Consider the following 21,692-nt stretch of genomic DNA (forward strand, 5'->3'; position numbering starts at 1 on the left):
TTTCTTCTCTCCTTACTGATCTTTAAATGTTGGAGTGCTTCAGGACTCCACTCTTGACCTCTTCTCTGTCTATACCACCTCTTGGTAATTTCATCCAGTTTTCTGGATTAATACAGTTCATATGGTGACGATACCCAAATCGATATCTCTAGCTTAGGCCTCTCCTTTGACTCCAGACCTGTTTATCTAACTGCTTACTTGACTTCTCTACTTACACATCTAACAGTATTTTAAACTTAAATCACCCCCCAATCTGCTCCCTGCCTTGCCCGAAGTCTCTTCTCTTGTAGTGCATGAGTTTCATATTGCTGTAGTAACCAATTATTAGAGATTTCATGGCTTAAAACAACACATTTACTCTCTTACAGTTCTGGAGACCAGAAAGCCAAAATCAATTGAAACCAGCACTCCTAGAGGTTCTAGGGGAGAGTATGGTTCCACGCCTTTTTCCAGTCTCCAGAGCTGCATTTCTTGTATCCCTTGGCTTCTGGCCCCTTCATCCCATCTTCAAAGACAGCAATTCAGCATCTTGTTTCAGTTCTCACATTGCCTTTTTCATCTTTGCAGTCAAATTTTTCTTTGCCTCCCTCTTATAAGGACATTTGTGATTGCATTTAGGGCCCATCCAGGTAATCAGGTAATCCAGGATAATCTCATTTAAAAATCCTTAATTTAAACACATCTGCAAAGTCCCTTTTGCTATATAAGGCGACATCCACAGGTTCTGCAGATTAGGATGTAGACATCTTGGGGGCTATTATTTAGCCTACCACACACTGTAAATGGTATCACCCTTCTATAGTTGCTTAAGTTAAAAGACAACTTAAATCCTTTTTATCTCAAGCCTTATATTCAATCTGTCAGAAAGAATCTATCAGAAAGTCTTTCAGGCTTCATGTTTAAAATATGTCAAGAAACTGATCATTTTTCACCACCCCCACTGCTGTTGTCATCTCTTGCCTGGATTACATCAGACCAGATCCCTGCTCCATCTTCCTGTTCTTTTGAGACAGAGTGTCGCTCTGCTGCCCAGGCTGGAGTGCAGTGGTGTGATCTCAGCTCCCTGCAACCTCCACCTCCTGGGTTCAAGTGATTCTCCTGCCTCGGCCTCCCGTCAAGTGATTCTCCTGCCTCAGCCTCCTGAGTAGCTGGGATTACAGGCACTTGCCACCACGCCTGGCTAATTTTTTGTATTTTTAGTAGAGATGGGGTTTCACCACATTGGCCAGGCTGGTCTCAAACTCCTGACCTTAGGTGATCCGCCCACCTCAGCCTCCCAAAGTGCTGGGATTATAGGCGTGAGCCACCAACCCAGCCCGTTTGTTAACACAACCACCAGGTTGATTCTTTAAAGATCTAAGTCAGATTGGATCAATCCCCTGATGAAAGCCCTTCTGTGACTTTCTCACTGAAATGTCCTCACTTTGGGCTTTGTTTAGCTCCTGACTGGCCTCCGAGGCCCTGTGTGAGTGGGCCCTTGCTTGGCCTGACTTCATCCTCCTACTCTACCCCTCATCACTGTGCCTTCTCTCAGAGTCTCGGTCCTACCTGGCATCTCATTCACCTTGAGGGAAAAGGCCAATTGAAAATAGTCTTCCTGTTCCTCTTTTGCTTGGAACCTGGTTTTTCATAGTCCTTATTACTTATAGTTCTCTAAAATTCTGATTTATGGTCTGTTCCCCAACTAGAATATGAGTTCTAGGGAAATTATTGCTCATTCATGGCTGTTTCCCTACATAGTAGACAATCAATACTTCATGAATAATTACACATGAATCTTTTCTCCCTTCAGTCTGACCGCCTGGCACAGGAGCTGGGGAGTAGGCAGAAAGCAAAGAAGAACGTGGCAGGCTGTGCCCCAGAATTTGAAGTTTTCCTCACTCCATTAAAGAGGTGTACCTGTAGGACTTTCTGGGCTTGGATGTCGACCACAAGGACTCTGCTCAGTGCTGGCTGGGCTACGTAGATGTACCGGTTCCGGACGTTGACTGCAGATACCCACTGGCAGGGCTGGGTGGCATTTTTTTCTCTTTGAGGACAGATTTCTTCCTGCAAAGGAGATAGGCTGTCATATATCTTCTTAATTGCCCTTGCCCTCCAACATCTCTAGGTACTCTCTCCCCTGACCCTCCTCTGTGCCTTTCTTCCTCTCTCTTAGAATCCTTTGGATCCATAGAACAGGGCACCCAAGCCCTCCAACATCACTGACTTCTCACTTAACATTCCTTTAATCTTTTGGGGCTAAAACTCCCTTTGCACCCGCTCAGTTAGCAGCTTCCAGGTTCATGTTCTTCTATTCTGTACGCTACCTTCTCCCTCTCCTCATCCTCATTTTAAAAACTTCTGTTCATGGCCAAACTTCTGAAAGAGTTGCCTATACTCCTCCTCCACTTCCCACCTCTTGCATGCTCATTAACACTCTGGCTGTAGTCCTCAGAGCTGACATTGTTCTCCCCAAGGTCAACATGGACTCCTCACTTATTACGTTAAACCTGTGTTGACTCCCTCTGTTCCCTCCCCTCCATCCTCCCTCGGCAGCTGATCCTCTGTTGCTGGACTCTGCTCAGTGTGCTGATCTCTATATGCTAGGGTGTCCAGGGTTCACGCCTAAGTTTCTTCTCTAAAATCCACCCCCTTGTTAATCTCATTGAAACCTATGGCTTTAAATACATTCTATGTGCTCACAACTCCCAATTCATACCTTTAGCCCAGGCCTCTTCCCCGAACTCTAGACTTCAATAACCAACTGCCTAGCTCCACTTGGTTGTTCAAAATCAACTCTTGATTTTACTTCCTAATCCTGCTCATTCTACTGAAAACCCGGCAATTCTGCAGTTTTACTTCCATAGGCCAAAACCTTACAATCTAGTGAAGTGAGGCCATCCTTGATGCCTCTAACCTCAGGCCCCATCCAATGTCTCACAAGTCATTTCAGATTTACCTTCACAATATATCCAGAAATAGGCTCTGACCATTTCTGCTCCATCACCCTGGCCAGGTCACACTACCTGCCACTTAGGTGACTGCTATAGCATCCGTGTATGCTCCTGGATTCCACCCTAGCCTCCCAACCTGCTCTTGACACAGCAGCCACAGGGATCATTGTAAAATTCAAGTCAGATCATGTGACTCCTCTTTCTCAATTCCCCCTCACTCCCAATAACATTATTTCTTGTTCAGAATAAAATCCCAAGTCTTTCCTACAAGGCCCTCTACATTCGGTCTGCTGCTTTTCTCTCTTACCCACCCTACTCCACGCCATGGGCATGCCCAGCACACTCCTCAATCATGCCACTGTCCTGCACCAGGGCCTTTGCCTTGGCTATTCCTTTTGCTTGGAATGTCCTTCCCCAGATATCTACAGGGTTTATTTTCTCATTTCCTTCAGGTCTCTGCTTAGTGTCACCTTATTGGGAGGTCTTCTCTGACCTCGTCTATCTCAGCTCTCCTTGTACCCTTACTCTCTTACCAGCTGCATTTTCCATTTACCACTTGACTTTCTGCATTCATTTGTCTACCTGGGCACAGCCTTTCCTCCTTCACTAGATTGTAAGTAAGCTCCTTGAGGGCAGGTCTTTGGTTCACTGCTATATGATTAGCACCTAGTACAGTGCCTGGCACAGAGTCAGTGCTTAAAATGTATTTGTTGACTGAGTGTAAAAGGGGACCTTCTTTTCCCTTGTCTTACATGATATACAGTCTCATGGTTTTCCTTGCGATTGTGGCCCAACTCTGTCTCAATCTTCTTTGTGGTTCCTCTTAGTCTGCCTGTCCCTGAACTGTTTGTTGGTGACTCCAGGGTTCTGTTCCAGATACCCATCTCAAATCACTTGCACATGCCCTTGTCTGTCCCATTTGGACAACACTTACATGCTAATGGCACCCAGATCTGTCTCTATCTCAGAACCTTCTCCAGCTCCTGCTTGGTTCTCTCATGCCACCCCCCTTTCTCTCCTAGGTGACTGCAATAGCTTTGAAACTAGTCTCTCTCCTTTTACTCTTGTTCTCATATTTAATCCTTATATAATCCCAACTTGCCTATGAGACAACTGCAGCTTAGAGAGGCTAGGTAACTTTTCTAAAGCTACTTAGTCTACAGAGGTGGGATTTGAACCCAAGTCTACCTGACTCTGAAGGCTATGCCTTTATCTGTGACATCACGCTGCCTCCTTCTGGAAAAAGTAGACATCTAAGCCAGCGGAGAGGCCTGACGTGGGATGCACCAATCTCCTACTCACCAGCCCTTCAGGAAGAGGCTTGTCCCATTGTAATTCTCGTTAGGTGTTTGAGCATTTTCTAGATGGAAAATCGTTCTTTGGGATCATTCCCCAGCTCACTACAGTCTTATATTGCCTGAAACACCTTCAGGACCTCTCTGCGTCTTGTGTCTAGCTTCTTATCCAGGAAAACTAAATCCCGGTTAGGATTTGAGAGAGTCCCTCCAAGTTACAGGTTAGGTTACTACAAATATATGAGAAATTTGTGCCAATGTGATGGAGTGCAATTATTTAAACCTAATTGCTGGAACTCTTTCTAACTGGCTTCATAGCTGTTATTAATATATGGAAGGAACATTGATGGGAAATAACACTTCTAAAAAATAATTAACTCAAATGAAACAGCCTGGAAAACAGCTTTTCCCAAAGCCACAAATGTGAGAAATGGAACAGCCTGAGATATACCAATAGCTAGCACAGCAATGCTTTAGGAACTTGCCTGGGCCAAGCCCACTTCCTCCATGGGCTCCAAGCCCGTAACTATTCACTGAGTGAATTGTGCACAGTTATTTCATTTTGTACAACTGAGGACACACTGTATCCTCAAGGGGAAGGCATATGGGGCATTGACATGACCCTTTGGGATTCAACACTATAGTCCTGTCCTCAAGGAGCTCAGGGTATCCTGCAAGGCCAAGTGGGAAACAAGCCAGAGGAACAGAGGCCTGGTGTGGGGGCCACAGCCCTGGGGGAGGCCTCCTGAGGCTATCCTGGAAGGGCTTTCCTGGATCCTCTATCAGCAGTCATCTCTCCTGCCTCTGCCCACTGAATGTTCCATCGTTATTTTCTACCTGGCCTTAGTTTCCTGAAGGCTACTGAGAAAACACCTGTTTGGCAGCTGTCTGTTCACATTGCTGTCTCCATCGTTTGACTGTGAATTTCTGGAGGCCAGGAACCCATTTGTACCGCCTGGGCCTCACCTGAGGCTCAGTGCAGAGAAGTGGCTTCTGGATGAAGGAATGAGAATTTTAAATTCTCAGCCTCATCTATTCCTCTCTTAGCCTGGGAAAAAATTTGGAACCACACCACATATAGCAAATGGAATTTTAGAAATCAAATGGCATGCCTGGTTAAAGATGGACTTTTAGGATTTTGCCTGTGTATGATGTAGAAGCTGCCCCAGGCACAGATACTTACATAGCTCATGAAAATCTTTTCCGTGGGTTTGAGGTGCCTCTGGATCTCACAGTCCACAGGATGGATGACGATGATGCCGTCGTCGGAGAAGACATAGAACATGTTTCCCACGCTGAGGCCTGGGAGGAGCAAATGGAATGGGCATGCCCTCCAAGCAGTCGGCCCCTGGGCAGGGTCACACGCGGCATTGAACACACAAGAAACCGGCCACGTGGATGCATCTGGTGCAGGCACGAGATGCAATTCCTGGTCAGGGTGGGGTAGAATGAGCAGCCAGCTTGTAGCTGGATGGGTACAGAGAGGGCCCCCCAGGACTATGAATCAGTAAAGCATGTCACAGGCTACATACAGCTGCCCTAAGTCATCTAGAGTTGGCCACAGGTTTTCAGATAAAAGCCTTGGCTTTGATGTACATTTGACCTTTCCTGTTCTGAAAGGGAAAGCCTCCCTTGATTGTTTATAATATAATATATATAGTATAATATTATAATATACTAGTCAAATCAGGATGGATCAGTGGATGCCAAAGTAGCAAAGGCTTTCATTTGCTTTTTTAAACCCATGTATGTACAGTGTCACTTCCTGGAATGTGGAGTCTAAGAATGCTGCCCTTTGCCCAAACTCTGTCCTGGCTGTGCTGGCCAACCCCTCTTTCCAGACAGCTGGCTCTTACTTCTGTTCCCTGCCCCCTGCCCCACCGCCCCCCACCGTTTCTCTGGCAGCCCGTGCCAGGCAGCAGAACCTACACTCCAGTCATGCCCCACTGCCTGCCCTGACCCCGGCCCAGGGCTGTAGCTGTCTGGGGAGAAGGTCTAAGCAAACCAGCTGAGAAGGGGCCTTGGGGACCAGCTAGCTCAGCCTCCTTATTTTAAATACAAACTGAGGTCCAAGGAGGGAAAGGGACTTGTCTGAGGCCACCCGTCTCTGTGCCAGAGCTGGAGCTAGACCCTGGGCCCTGCATTCTGGCCTCTGTCCCTCGTTCTGTCTCTATAAAGGGGGAACAAGGTACAAAGAGATGTAAGCTCTAGAAGGTACAAAGAGATGTAAGCTCTAGAGCGCTCCTTCCCTCTTTCCTTCTCCCTGTCTCCTCCTGACTCTGTCTCCTTATTTCTATCTCCCCTTTCCCTTCCTTTCTTCATTTCTTTTAAATCTAGAACATTAAGATCTCTGTAAATTCTAGGGTAAATATGTAGAAAAATCTCTTTCCTAGGTTTTTTTTTTTTTTTTTTTTTAGCATGCTGAGAAAACTGGTATGCTGGTTTAATGGACTATCTGGGCAAGTTTTTAGTGAGTTAGAAAACAACAAAACAGGAATCACTGTTTTACTTTTTTCCAACAACTCTGCATGCAGTTTTCTGGGCCTTGGGTCCTTGGCACCCAGAGGCACTAATGTGAGTGGTCCTTGCTGTTGAACAAGGGGCTGACTCTATGATAAACCTCAGCCGCCTCCAGCGTCTGTGCTGAGACAGGCTCTGGGCAGGAGGGCTCCTGCCACCAGGAGCAGCTGGAACCCAGCCTCTCAGAAGCTGTGAACACCAGGGAGTATCCAGCATAGCTCTCCATAAGCAATCCCGGGAGACTCAGGGGCGCTGGGCAGCCCGTTTCTCAAAAACCAGATGAAGCTCAGCTCCCGCCAAGAGTCAGTCTTAGCTTCACAGCATCTCAGTGTTTGGAGCCAGCACTCCAGCACACACCTGCCCTGACCCCATCTACCTCCCCCACAGCATCTACCTCCCCCACAGCAGGAACTTCTCTTCTGTACTCTTTCACCTGACAAACTGCTTCCACGCAAACCTAGGGGCCAGAGGGGTCAAAGTCCCCACTAAGCCACAAACTCCAGGAACAGCCTCCCAAGACTGCTTAGAAAATCGGTGGTTGGAAGAACCTCGGTAGTTGGAAGAACCAACATAAGATTGAAAGCATAATAGAGCCCACATGGGGTTTGTGGCTGTAGCTACATCCTGGGCTGAGTGCAGTACCTTGGCCTTGCTCACAGTCGGCCCTGGAATATGAGGCTCAACAAACAGTCATTCAACAAGTAATTGACTTCATGGGATACCCAGCCTCCTGATCCAGCTCCCTGGAAGCTGCCTGAGTGTAGCTTCTGCTAAGAGGGCCCGAAGGAGCTGTTTTTGCTTTTGTCTGTTCTCATTTCTCCTGTTGAGACTTGTGTGTCCCCTGAGGCCTACTGGCCTCTTCATTTTGGCTCCTTATCCCTATCTCCAGACCTTGAGTTTCAGGAGTGAAGGGTACAAGCATCTAGCTACCCAGGCAGTATTGAATTTGTTCACTGCTCAATTGTTCAATATACACACCAACCCTATGCCCCAAGGCGGCTGTGGGTCTTTAGCGGGCACTTGGGTCTTTATAGCTGATTTCACATCCCATAGGGCCTCTTGCATTCTTGGTAGGTCTCTACTTCTGAAACTTGAGACCCTTTGTAGTAACCTCCCCTAAGGAAAACACCACCTCTTAAACACTTGAGTGACTGCGCATCTCAGCCTAGATGCTGCTAGTTCAGCAGCTGTGAGAGTCTAAGGGGCTGCTGTGATCAGCGACTGTTGCTATTGACAGCAGTTCCTCGTTTTCTGGGCTCTGCCTTTGTTTTGTTCCCAGACTTATCATGTCAGCTTTCGTTCCTGACGTTCAGGAAATTGTTCTGAGTATGTGTCTGCATGCATATGCCAGACTGCAGGTAACACCGTGTGAAGTTCTTGAGGAAAAAATGAGATGGGAAATGTCTTGGTTTTCAAACAGGGAGATTTTGTGCTTCACCCATCAATCACATGGCACCTCCTGCTGCTGCCCACTGAGCTGGAGAATGAGTTACCACAGGGGGATTTGGACTCAGATCTGGTTGTGGGGACACAGTGGGGACTGGGACCCGGGCATGCACCTGCACCCCACACAGTGACTCAGGCTCTGCCACCAGCTCCCACACATGCCCACTATATTTTCAGCCATATGAAATTGTCAATATTAGACCACTTTGATGCACAAAAATGGCAACTTCATATGGCTCAACTTACTAAAGATTTGCTTGATAAATATGTTTCTAAACATCTATACATTTAAAAATATACATTGGCAGAAATCATGGCAGCTTTTTTTCCTCAGCATTTCCTCAATCAAAGCATATTTAAGGTACAGTAACTATCTAGTAGAGATCTACAACTTTTGTCTTTTTAAAACCACACAAGATAAGCAAAACACTAAACCCAACACCAGTCAGCTACTGGAAAAAAGTTTAAGGCCCAGATCTGACCAGGAACCCTTACCAACTGTTCTGCTTCAGCAGAGGTTACAAGCCACTTTTAATGACAGCTCTGCATTTAAAAATTTCTCATTAAAGACATGAGTACATTTTAAATTTGATTCAATGCATATGCCACTTGAATTTGACATTGACTTCCTGCTCCCATAGGGCTGCTTTGTGTGGGAAAGCTGATGGCAGACCATGGAAAGACGGCCCATCATAGAACCACACACACGTGATCACAGGCATGACGCAAAACAATGAAGCTTGGTACCTTCCTCTCGCCACAGGATGTTTGCAACTGCAGCAGCAGAGAATGAGGAAAGCAGGAGTGTGATGGAGGGAAGGAAAAAGAAGAAAGCAGTGTTAAACTGTCACTGTAGTGATTCCATTTATGAAGATCCTGGTACCTAGTCCATCACTTACAGAATCTATACCACTCATTGCCCTGGGAACAGTATCTTGGGGGAAGCTCTGGACATGAACAAATGCTTTCAGGTCTCCAGACCCTTTTGATTCTTAAGTGAATCTTTGAAATCATGCCCTAGGACCACAGAAGCTAATGGAATTTCTCACATTTCATGGATGATCAAGAGTAAGCAACATCTCTCCCAGATTTCCTGGACAACCAGCAGGAGAAGTGACTTTCAACTAGGATTCTCCTAAGATGACCACGTGAAATACTTCTGATTATCTACTTTGATGAAAATGGCTTAGCCTGGAGTCTTTGACCATGATTAACACCCATGTCTATGAAATCACACCTGCAGGCCTACCTGGGGAGCGGTGGTTATGAGGAGAGCACGCTTAGCACACCGATGGGCTGGACCCCTAGCGTAAAGGCTACCACACTCCCAGTGGTGTGCATGTGTGCACAGGTCAGGTTCTGGGCCACTGTGGGACATCATGTGGATGAAGGGCAGAGGTTCAGGGCATACAGCAAGTAAAAAGCAGAGCTGGGACTCGACTATTTGGGCTTCCTTGTGTTCCTGGGCTCTGTCTGCTGTCCAGGGAATCTCCCTGTCTGTTTCCAGAGTTGTTCTAGGTTGCCAGGGAAGGCCTGCTCACCTCTGGGTGCCCTCCAATTCCAGCTTTATGCAAAGAGGGATATGAGGCTTACCCCTGTCTTCACGGGCTCATGGTTGGCAGCTGTGGCCCTGGTCAATTGGTGCCCTCCCTTGCCACCCAACACCTCCCAGCCAGCTCAGTGAGAAGCATAAACGTGTGTCGACTTACGGGTCTTTCTAGCTGAGTCTTCAATGAAGAGCGAGGAGATATCTTCATCCACACCCACTTCATTTTTGGCAATGCAGGTGTACGCCCCTGTGTCTTCATACCGAACACTGCTGATGTGGAGTTCGCTCCCATTGGCTGCAGACAGGACAGCGCTCAGGGTGGACTGCTTAGCTGGAGACCCACTCACTTTCCTTTATGGGGCCGTTGAGAGTGTTAGGGCTGCCCAGCCCCTGGGCAGCCAGCAGCCCTGATTATACGCCCAGGAAGGGCTGGCACATCTGAAATGCACTGAGGGTGAGCTGGACCTGAGTGACAGCTTCTCATCATTGCTCTCAGAAAGCCCCAAAAGATCTGTGTGAGCCCAGATAACAGGGAAATTTGGGAGCCATCTGTTCACTCCTAACCTGTCTGACTTATAAACAAATTATACCTCTCATTTCCATTCCTGGAGTCTCAGCTTGATTTGAATGGGAATATCGCATAGACGTCTACCAAGGGCAGTTCTTACCTAAAAGGGAGAGCTGTTTAGACATCTGAGTTGAGACATCCATGCCGTTCTTCAGCCAAGTGATTCTGGGCATGGGAATGCCCTCAGCATGGCATCTCAGGCTGGCTGCCACTCCGGGCTCCTGTGCCTGGCTCTCTGGATAGACACGGATGACTGGCGGCACTGTGGGTGAGAGTCAGTGCTGGTGAGAAAGAGACGGCCCTGACCTGGACTTGGGCCTGTGGCCCAACCTGAGACCCTGCTCCAGAGGGGGTGAACCCAAGAGGTGACTGGAGTTCTGTGTTTAACCAGATTATAATAATCCTGTCCAGCAACTCAAGCTCTAAAAGAAAGGGCTATAAAATGGATTGCAGATAATAAACATGTCAGACTTTGTACCCTATGACTCATGGCTTTCATCATTATTCTAAATACGATCAGAAGGCCATCCAAATATTTAATGCTGTTCAGCTGCTACATGTAAAGAGCAGCAGCCACTGAAATTTATTTCTGAATAAAATTTAGATACATTCCCTTTCTGTTATCAGAAAGCCATTGGATAAGGGTTAATTTCTTGCAGGAAATGTATCAGAAAGCACTTACGGCACTGACTGGCAGGGCCTCTGTTCTGGGGAAGTTCATTCATTTTCCAGTGGGCCATTCTCATTTCTCCACTTCTCAACCCCTGGAACATGGGTGAAAGGCCAGGTGTGCCCTCCTCAGCTTGGAGTGACTCAGCCATGGGCCCTGGCAGTCAGGCTCAGGGTTGGGGGTGTGAGCCTGCCCACTCACCAGACGAGCATGGGTGGGCAAGGCTCCAGCACCCTCCACAGAGCTCTGGCCCTTCCTACCCAGCCTGGCTGTGGGGAGGGGCCTGGAAGAAGCAATGACGGTCTGAAGGACCCTCCCTCTTACCCCTAGCTCTGGGTCCAGGAGATAAGTATCATTTTTAGTGGAATTGAGGGTTCTTCCTTATCTATAGCTTTTACTTTACACACTTCCAAAAAAGATTTGTGAGATGTAAACATACCTGCATATTAAACTAAACTAAACACACTGTCCCTGGAGATGGGGGAGATGGATTCTTCTTGAAGTGGACAGCTACATTTTCCTAGAGTTAGTTATCTGGAACTCCCTGTTGTTCAGTTAAAGAAAGCATCCCAGTACTTCTTTAGAATAGAGAAGATTTTTCTTGGAACCAGAGCATAGAACAAATTGGTACTTATGTACAAAAGGCAATGGTGTGGATCCCAGGACCTGAGTGGGGTAGAATTTTTGTGATGCATGTGGGGTGGGCAGAGGATAAAAGAAAAACTCCACAGCCTCCCTGTGAGAAATGAACTCTGTAGCTCCTGTCACAGCTCCTCAGGGGCTGCTCATAATTCTATCAACTCAGTCTGAATTTCAAGTCTTTTCTTGATCTGTGGGACACAGTTGGAGGCAGAGGTGAAAGCTAAATGGACAACTGCCTAGGGAGACAATCCCATCCTCCAGTGGTCCAGAGCTGTTTCAATAACATGAGCTCAGAGCACCCAATGCCAAACCACACAGAGACCCAAAACAATAAAGTCAGAGTCCTCGCCTCAGTTTTTCTTTGTTTGAAGCCCTGGGGGAGAATGCCAGGGAGTGGCAGAAAAGCCTGTCACAAGTCAGGCCACTAGGGGTAGAGGAGGTCCACGGAGCTCCAGCGGAGGCATGTCTGGAGGACTGCTTCCAACATAAATGTGTAGCTCTCTTCTCTGACCCGTTTGATCCAAAGAGGAAAGAAAGAAACTTCCCTGCTTGATTCAAAGAGGAAAGAAAGAAACTTCCCTACACCTTGCCTTGGGTAGAGGGAGGAGTGGAGTTCCCTTTGAATAGATAGAATTTTGGTCGGAATTCAGGAACCCAGAGAGAGAACCAGGAGTACTGGCCTTGGGGGTGGTTGGAGAAGGTGGTAGCATAGAGCCACCAGAGTTCTAGAATAGGAATGGCCAGGACCTGGGGTTAATAAGCCTGGGTTCTTACTAGATCACTGTCTATTTCTACAAGCCTGCCTGGCAACCACAGAGTAAACTTAAAGAATCAATGGAGACAGAAGCATAAATGAATGAATCAACCAGAAAGCTGAAGAACAGAACTGGTAAAGAAATCTAAGAGCTGTTTGTAAAAACCAACAAAACAGCCAAATTCCTGGGATGTTTGATCAATAAAAAAATAGAAAAAGAACACAGAAGGGATTAAAAAATATGAGAATGCTGTATTCAATTATTGGTAATAAATGTGAAAGTCTCAGTGAAATGGATCATTTAAAAGGAAACTTTAGGCCAGGTGCGGTGGCTCATGCCTATTATCTCAGCACTTTGGGAGGCCGAGGTGGGCAGATCCCTTGAGCCCACATGTTTGAGACTAGCCTGGGCAACATGGCAAAACCCCACCTCTATCAAACATACAAACATTAGCCAGGTGTGGTGGCACACACCTCTGGTCCCAGCTACTCAGTAGGCTGAGGTGGGAGGATCCCTTGAGCCCGGAAGGTCGAGGCTGTAGTGAGCCATGATTGTGCCACTGCACTCCAGCCTGGGTGACAGAGCAAGAACCTCTCTCAAATAATAATAATAAAAATAAAAAAAGGAAACTTGGAAGTACCAGCATTGAGTTAAGGAGAGAATATTTAAAACAACTGTAAAGTACTACTAACTCAAAAGGCACTCTGACAAGTTTTATCAGATAATTCCTTCATTCATTTAAGGAATGAATAATTCCTAGAGCATAGAACAGGGAAGATGTTCCAAATTACATCATGAAGGTAGCATAACCTGGACACCAAAACCCGGCAGAGAATGCAAAAAAGACTACACACTGATCTCACTTAGGACGTGATACACCAAAATTCTAAGTAAAATATGGACAAGTCAAAACTAGCATGGTATTAAAATAACATACTGTGGGCAAGGGTAATATGTTTCAATGGCTAACTATTAGGAAATCTACCATTAATCATTCCAAAGTCAAGGAGAAAAACCATTTGACTCTCTTGCTAGACACTAGAAGGGCCTTTGAAAAAAGTTCAAAATCAATTTCTTGGGGAAAAACCCTCAATAAAATAGGAACAGAATGATATTTTCTTCGTGCAATGAAGAATATCTCTATAAAAAGAAGAAACGACACCATTCTTTTTCAAATGGTGAAACATTAATTTGGGAAAAAAGAAAAAGGACAAAGGAAGAGAGGCAATACCAGACTCCCAATGTCACACTGGATGTTGTCAATGGAAGGCAAGAAATGAGAGGCACAAATAGTACAAAGATGGAGAAAAATCATATGTAATTATATCCAGGTAATGCACCAATAAAGTTATAAGGATTAATTGGTATGTAACGAGGCCAGTACTAAAATATACAAAATTAACAGCTTTCTTATACACCAGCAATGGCCAGACAGAAAATATAATGGAACTCAATGAAGAAAACAATAAAACCTCACTGATGACATTAAAAAAGGCTTGGATAATTGGAGAGAGATGCTCTTGGATAGAAAGACTTAATATCGTTAGGAAACAAATTAAAAATTAAGCCATATGTTTAATCTAACGCCAATTAAAAAATCAGTTGGTAGGTGCCAGGCACCATGGCTCATGTCTGTAATCCCAGCACTTTGGGAGGCTGAGGTGGGCGGATCGCTTGAGTCCAGGAGTTTGAGACCAGCCTGGGCAACGTGGTGAAACCCTGATTCTACCAAAAATACAAAAAATTAGCCAGATATGGTGGCATGCACCTGTAATCCCAGCTACTTGGGAGGCTGAGATGGGAGGATTGCTTGAGCCTGGAAAGTTGAGGCTGCAGTGAGCCTAGATCATGCTATTGCACTCCAACCTGGGCAACTGAGGGAGACCTTGTCTTAAAAAATAAAAATCAGTTGGTCGGGGCTTGACAAAACAATTCTGAATTTAGAAGAAAAAATATGCAAGAACAGCTGAGGAAATTTTGAAAAAAGGGAGTGATTGTCATTTTGCTATATCAGATATTACAAAGTTAGATAATACCAAATGTTGCAAAGTGGGGTGCAGGGAGAGAGGACTGAGGAAGAGCTGAGGGCGTTCTGAGTGTGGCACCGCCTTAATGATCTTGATGCATTTTACAAAGCTGTCAATTCAATACTGTGCAGCCAAAGTTTACTAAATGCCAGCCAAGTGTCAGGCATGTCACACATAGAAGTGGGGAGATAGCCTCAGGCCCTACGCTCATGGAGCTTTCTGTCCGGGGGAAGTGATTCAAGAATGAACCATGAGTGAGACAGTCACTTCCAGAGGGAGCTTTGGGAGCACAGGGACAGTGGTCCCAGAAAACTGTCAGAATAGGGAACAGACTCCACCCTCTCACTTCACCCAGGAAGTGCTTCCTGATGTCTATGGTGCCTGTCCTTTTACTGGCGATGGGCTTGTCCAGTGAACTGGAAACTCAAGGAATGAGCTTGCCTCTGTATGGTGGGTGGTACACCGGCCCCTCAGTGAGGTGGCCAGCACCAGGGCTGGACACTGGCCTGTGCCTCAGCCCTGCCCTCTGATAGGAATCCTGCAGACCCACATGAATCGCACAGGGGCAGGTCGGGGGAGCCTGGTAAAGCACGATGCTGGGCTCACCCCCAGCGTCTGATTCCTAAGATCTGAGATGGGGCTGGAGGATGTGCATTTACCTAACAGGTTCCAAGGGAGACCCTGAGTCAGTTGTGACTTGGAAGCTCTCCCAGACCAATTCAGGGCTAATTTTGAACCGAAGTGCATGCCAGTGTTCTAGAACAAAATGAAACCTGACTGCAAGTCAAGGGTGTGGAATGAATCATTCACTTAAAAATACATGACTAAATGCAAGACACCTGGGTCTCCATTAGCAGGGGCAAAAAGATGGCTCACATGTGCTTAGAGTGAGATGCACCCTCTGCTGGTCTTGAGGTTTTTTTGAGCCAAAGCGGGTAAGATGACTCCTCACTGGCCTCCAGCCCTTCAGCAGGACTAAAGAGGGGGCCTCAGATCTGCCTGCTCCACCTCCGGTGCCCCTGTGTCTCCCCAGTTTTGCCCCATCTCTCTACTGGGGATCACTAGGCCTCTTCTCCTCCTGCGCCTTATCCCAGATCATGCCAATCTCCACTAGAAGCCTAGGCCTCTGGGGCATCCCTCCTCCCCAGAACCTTCTGTCGTGCCTTCTGGAACTCATGTTCTGTCATTAGCAACATCTCCCACATCCTCAGACTCTTCTATGAGCACTCCTTCACCTTCTTGCTCCAGTGGAAACCTGGCTTCCTCCTGAGGATGCAACTTCTCCTGCAGCGGCTTCAGGGGCGGCCCCTTCTCTTGGTACCACTAGGGTGGGAGGTGGGGTAGGCGTCCTCCTGGGCCCTCGTTGCCACTTCCAGACCATTCTCATGTCACACCCACCTCCTACCTAGACACCACCCCTGCTCGGACATAGCTCCCACGCCTCTCACTCCTGCATCCTGGTCCCCTTTTATACTGGATTTTTCCTGTTAGCCCACACAATGCTTTTATTTCTCCTACCTTGAAAAAAGAAAAAACCCTTCTCTTTATCCCAGTTTCTCTCTCAACTATGCCCCATTTTTCTCCTTGAAAACACCCTGAAGTGTTGTCCATACTCAAAGTTAGAGCCAGCTCTGGGCAGCTCCTACCTGTGCCAGAGCTCTGGATCCAGCCTCCTGCCAGGAGGATGGACCAGTGTGGACAGGGAGGGTCTATGTGGGTGTGTGAAGTTCCTGGGGCCCTGCCAGGAAAGGCGGAGACCAAGCTCTCTGCCAGCAACGTGGCAGAGACCCAACTCTTTCCTTTGGCCCTGATCTCCTCTTTTGCTTTTGTGTTAATCCACACATTAAAAATAATGTGAAATTAATATATCCTAGGCACACACATTCATTTTCTTTTTTCTTTGAGATAGAGTCCCCCTCTGTCGCCCAGGCTGGAGTGCAGCAGTGCTATCTCAGCTCATTGCAAACTTCACCTCTCGGGTTCAAGCAATTCTCATGCCTCAGCCTCCCAAGTAGCTGGGATTACAGGCACGTGCCACCACACATGGCTAATTTTTGTATTTTTTGTAGAGACAGGGTTTCACCATGTTGGCCAGGGTGGGTTCGAACTCCTGGGCTCAAGCAATCCAGCCTCAACCTCCCAAAGTGCTGTGATTATAGGCGTGAGCCACCACACCGGCCTCATTTTCTCTTAAATTTGAAAATCTTCAAGTGAAAACATTTGCATCCATAACACAAAGGCCCACTGTCTTTGGGAAACACCGACCATTCCCAATGTGAAAGGCAGCGTAAATAGATCCTTAAGTAAGAGGCACAGTCACGAAAGTAGCATGCGGGGGTAATAAACAGATTCAGGAGGTTATTATTGTGTTTTTGGGAATGAATCGCTACTTGTCTGAACTGTGGGGAGGTCAAGGGTGTTTTTAATTTAATGGATTAATCATTTATGTCTGATTTCTTTTTCCTTCCTATGAAAGCAATGCAAGAGGTTTACCCAAAGTTATAAATCACGTCAGTGCTCGGGCCGCATCTCTGGGAGGTCTGGGCTATGGGCAAGTTATACTAATAATTTGAGAGAGGAAGTAGTTGCTGGAATGGTTTCTTTAGTCAACCGAATCAGGGCAGAGTCATGGAAGGGGACGTCCCAGAAGGTGGTGGCCGCGCCTGTGCATGGAATCTTGACCCCACTGCTGGCAGTGTGGCAGCTCCAGGGAGAAGCAGCCTATATTCTATTCTTGGCTTGAACATTTTCTCTGGGTCTTGATTTTCCAAACTGTATAATGGGAAGGAGGCTCTCTGAGGGGCCACCAGCTCTGACCATCTGTGTCCACCAGCTATAGCTAAATTTGGCTTGAGTTACACCAACAATCACCCCCGTATCTATCCTACCTTGGACTTTGAACTACATCCTCTGCCAGGCATTTCCCAAGCATTATATACATATTCTATTTCATCAGACGAGGTTGAGGCAGCCAGCAGTGTGACCTAGAGGTCAGAGTATGGGGTCTGGATCCAGAGCAACCCCCAGCAGTTGTGTGACCCCAGGCAAGTGACCTTTTTTAGCAAATCATCCATGAACTGGATTAAAATACGTGGATGGGAAGGTCCATGTGAAGTGCTGAGTACAGGGACTGACCAAGGCAAGTGCTGGGAAAACCCTGGCTGCTGTCATCAGGAGGCAGTGAATTCTTCAGTTTCTGGGACTCCTGGCAACACAGGGCCTGTGAGAATCAAGGAAAAGCTTCCAAGCCTCAGTTTCTGTCCTGGCTTGGCTAAGATGAGGCTCATTGGGCCTCCTGGGGAGGGAGACGGACACAAGCCCTTGTCGGAGGAAATAGAGCCTCCTAATTGAACAAGTGATATGGTTCCATACCACCTGGAAGGAGTGGTGGATTTCAGTTTCTGCTCTCACTAGACCCAGATGCCACAGTGGCTCACCAGCACTGTGTTGCCTAAGGGGCATGCTCCATGCTCCACACGGTCTGTGGCAGCCCCAGCTGCTGAGCGTGACTGGCCTGAATGGCTCACGCCATGGCACTTGGATTTGTTTCACCTGTGGAGGCTTTGGGTGGAGCCAAATATGAAAATTGGTCAACAGACTTTGCCCTTTCCACACGGTTCCCCTTTACTTATAAGAGAGATGATATATTTTGGGGTTAGATATTTCTTTAAGATGACAGAATACAGGAGGGGGCGAGGGTTGATCTGAGCAGCAGTTTGGGGAGGCTATGAGAGGACAACATGCATGGAGCCATTTACTAACCATTCACCTGCAGGACGTGGGTCTGGAACAGCTGCTCGTGGCCGGAAGCATGGCAGGTGTAATTGCCCATGTGGATGGTGGTCACCTTGGTGATGTACAGGGAATCATCCTCTCCAAAGTCCTGCACAGGGCAAAGAGGACGATGAGACTGGCCTCTTTATTGAACGGGCTGGAAACCATAGCTGTCTCCTGGTTTTCCAGAAATCCTGCAGCTGGGAGAGAGTTCCTTTCTGCCTGGCCCTTGCTCAGCCAGAGCTGTCTGCAGGGGTGAGCCGTCCTGGGGAGCAGCAACCCCATCTTGCCTCCACATTGTGGGCCCAGACCTCTGCATCTGTTTAAGGCCTTGTGTACCTGGCCCCTCCTCCACGAGGCCCGGTTTGAACACTTCCCCCAGCACACGCCCTCTCAATTTCAAGCAACTAGGCCCACGTGTCCCCCCATTTACCAGCTGCCTGCTTGTTTCTCAGGGGTGTTGCTCACCTGATGAGCAGCTCTGTTTCCGGAGGCCAGGCCTTGTTTAGAGCAGGGGTTAGCCGACTTTCTTAAGGGGCTAGTGAGCAGATATTTTTGGCTTCATGGGTAGCACAGTTTCTGCCAAATACCCAACTCCACCATTACAGCATGAAAATAGCCTTCACGACACATAAATTAATGAACGTGGCTGTGTTCCACTGAAGTTTTATTTAAAGTTGGTGGCCTGGATTTGGCCCATGGGCTGCAGTTGGCCTGCCTATGGTTTAGATCCCACCTCAATCCCAGCATGATTTCAGGCTGCTTGCAGAGATCTTGGTAACCCAAGGGAAGGGAACTAGAACTAAAGGGAAAATGGGGCAAACAAAAAAACCAGGGCAGGAACATCAAAGAGCACTAGGAAGGGCGGATGCCCATGGGTTCCACAGGAAATGGCTCAATAAGCCTCAGCACTGTCATCTCTGCAGCCTCACACGATGGGTGGGGTCTTACTGGGCCAGTGCATAGAGGAGGGATGGGCAGGAGGGGCTTTTGGCTGCATCAGAGTCCACTGATGAGCACTGGGCACCAAGCACTTGCCCAGTCAGCTGCATTCCCTTTTGCAGACCTGTGCCCAATGCTGGCCCTTCCAGGCACCAACTACAGACATGCCAGGAATCGGAATTACCCGTTTTCTACAGAGAGCCCACATCAGGTTGGGCCTTGGCTACCAAACATTTCCCAGGATATGGTGCTCAGAGCTGATGGTACAGAGAAGGCCCAGGCTCACTGATGAGCAAGAGGGCTGTGCACTATCATCTGCGGGGAGTGATGGGAACTCAGGACATCCAGGATTCAGCTTGAGCTCTGCCATTGACCAATGTACCCAGTCTCTCTGGGCACTGGCTTCTCCACCTGTAAATCGTGGACAATATATATGGCCTGCCTGCCTTATGTGGTGTTGGGAGATCCGGTAAGAAAATGCATGTGAGTGTATTTTTGAATGTGGGATGCATGATATACACAGGGGATGTTATTTTTCTTGTTATTATTAGCAGAAGATGCAAAACTCCTCTTGATCCCTGGAGCAAATACCAAATCATCCCTCCTGCCTTTCCCTGGCCCTTTCTGAGCTCCCTTTTCCCACAGAAGCATTCTGGTGGCAGGAGAGAAGGCTGTGGTGGCATGAGGGCTAAAAGCAGCTGAGGGCAGCTCCCTGGATCCTCCGCTGATACTCATGTGAGCTCCTGTTCCTGAAATGCTGATGTTCTCTCTTGCTAACACTCCAGAGGGCCCGGCCACAATGGTCCCGAAACCCCTTAAAGACACTTTCTGAGCCGGGCATGGTAGCTCATGCCTGTAATCCCAACACTTTGGGAGGCCGAGGCAGGTGGATCACTTGAGGTCAGGAGTTTGAGACCAGCCTGGCCAACATGGTGAAACCCTGTCTCTACTAAAAATACAAAACAAACAAACAAACAAAAAAATTAGCTGGGCGTGGAGGCGGGCGCCTGTAGTCCCAGCTACTCAGGAGGCTGAGGTAGGAGAATTGCTTGAACCTGGGAGGCGGAGGTTGTAGTGAGCTGAGATTGTGCCACTGCACTCCAGCCTGGGTGACAGAGCGAGACCCCACCTCCAAAAAAAAAAAAAAAAGACACTTTCTGGCTAATTAGCTGGATGAAGGGGTGCCAGCCCAGAGTGAAGCTTGGGGTAGGGCAAAGGCAGGAAGTAGATGGTGAGCACATGCAGCCTGCTTGCAGGGAGGGTCAGGATAAAAACTCCTAGCAGTGCTCTCAAAGAAGTAAAATGTTGCAGAGGGCTGCAGAAACCCTGAGAGTTTGTTGTGAAACACTGCTCTGCTTCAAAGAGCCCTTTTCTACCATTCTGCGGAAGCCTCCATGATAAAATAAAACACCAGATAGCTGATTTGTCCTGTATCATAAGAATCATAAAAGGTTCATATCTGAGTTGTTTATGAAAAGTTAATGACTAGTCAATTCTGGGACCGACATATTTCTAGTCTAAGCTGTTTCCTGTGTCAAAACCTAAGTCTGGAGGAAAATCTGTTTAGCTTGGAGTCTCAGTGGTGAGATGGCATCCTGAAATGGTACAGCCATTTCAAAGGGAAAAGGGTGGCAGGGCTTGGAAACTCCTCAGCGTCCCAGTTGGTGGGTCCCAGGGCAGACACCATCCGAGACGGCAAAAACCAGAGCTGCTTGCAGGGAGCCTGGCGCTGTGGACCTGCTGGCATTTTCCCTCCACACTGCCTTCCTGAGCCTTCACATCCACAGCCCCTTCTCATGATGGCCCTTGAAGCTGGCCTCAGGCTCTGGCAGGCCCTGCCCTCATCACCACCTGTGTGGTGTTGTTTAGTCATCAGCACCACCACATTCCTCAGGTTGAGATGGGCCCTGGGCTCTGAGGGCTGTTCCAAGGCCACTGTTCCCAGATACCAACCTCAGGTTGACACCCATCAATACCAACATACGGTCTTCAAGAGGTTACCATGTGCCGGGAACTTACATGTCACCTTGTATGTATTTAATCCTCAGGAAAAAAAACCCCTGAAAACCCCAATCCAGAAAACAAAAGCCCAGTTCCCCAGGGGCTGAGACACTAGGCTCTCCTTGCAGATTCATTCAGAGTGGGGTCTTCTCTCACCACCTCCATGGCTCCTGCTCTGGCCAGCTGCCACCTTCCTGGGGGATGCCAGGGACCCCGGCTTCCGGCCCACAGACTCTGCCCTGAGCCAGCCACATCACGCCTCTCATACTCAGAGCCTTGTTTGCTGGGGGCCAGCCCCTCTCAGACCCTACCCCCTCGCACACTCCCCTTGCTGTTGCTCTAGCGTGCCAGGCATGCTCCCCTCCTCCCAGGCTGTCTGTCTGTCTCCCTTTCCTGCAAGTCTGCTCCAACCTTGTCTGGCAGCCCCATTTCTGGAGCCTAACCTCTTCCCCACACCCTGCTTGGCACCTCCTGTGGATGCACTGCTGTGCCGCCTGCTGCTTTCTGTACTTACCTTGTTTGCTGTCTGTCTTCCCCTGCAGAATGTGAGCTCTGCAGAGGAGGGCA

The 21,692-nt window shown here is 47.9% G+C and overlaps 1 protein-coding gene across 3 annotated transcripts in view; it reads right to left on the bottom strand.

The window, feature by feature from the left end:
* FSTL4 (follistatin like 4) overlaps nucleotides 1-21,692 on the bottom strand; it is a 413,052-nt gene that overhangs the window by 21,795 nt on the left and 369,565 nt on the right. For 2 of the 3 annotated variants that reach the window (XM_031011434.3, XM_055386610.2), the window contains 6 exons: nucleotides 18,171-18,291; nucleotides 10,415-10,576; nucleotides 9,907-10,041; nucleotides 8,945-8,971; nucleotides 5,415-5,533; nucleotides 1,900-2,049 (listed from right to left, as the gene is read on the bottom strand). In XM_031011434.3, coding sequence (XP_030867294.2) covers nucleotides 1,900-2,049; nucleotides 5,415-5,533; nucleotides 8,945-8,971; nucleotides 9,907-10,041; nucleotides 10,415-10,576; nucleotides 18,171-18,291 — 714 coding nt within the window. The remainder of the gene's footprint in view (nucleotides 1-1,899; nucleotides 2,050-5,414; nucleotides 5,534-8,944; nucleotides 8,972-9,906; nucleotides 10,042-10,414; nucleotides 10,577-18,170; nucleotides 18,292-21,692) is intronic. The other variant, XM_055386609.2, reaches the window with a different exon arrangement.

This window comes from Gorilla gorilla, chromosome 4 (assembly GCF_029281585.2).
Source record: "Gorilla gorilla gorilla isolate KB3781 chromosome 4, NHGRI_mGorGor1-v2.1_pri, whole genome shotgun sequence".
NCBI classification, from domain to species: domain Eukaryota; kingdom Metazoa; phylum Chordata; class Mammalia; order Primates; family Hominidae; genus Gorilla; species Gorilla gorilla.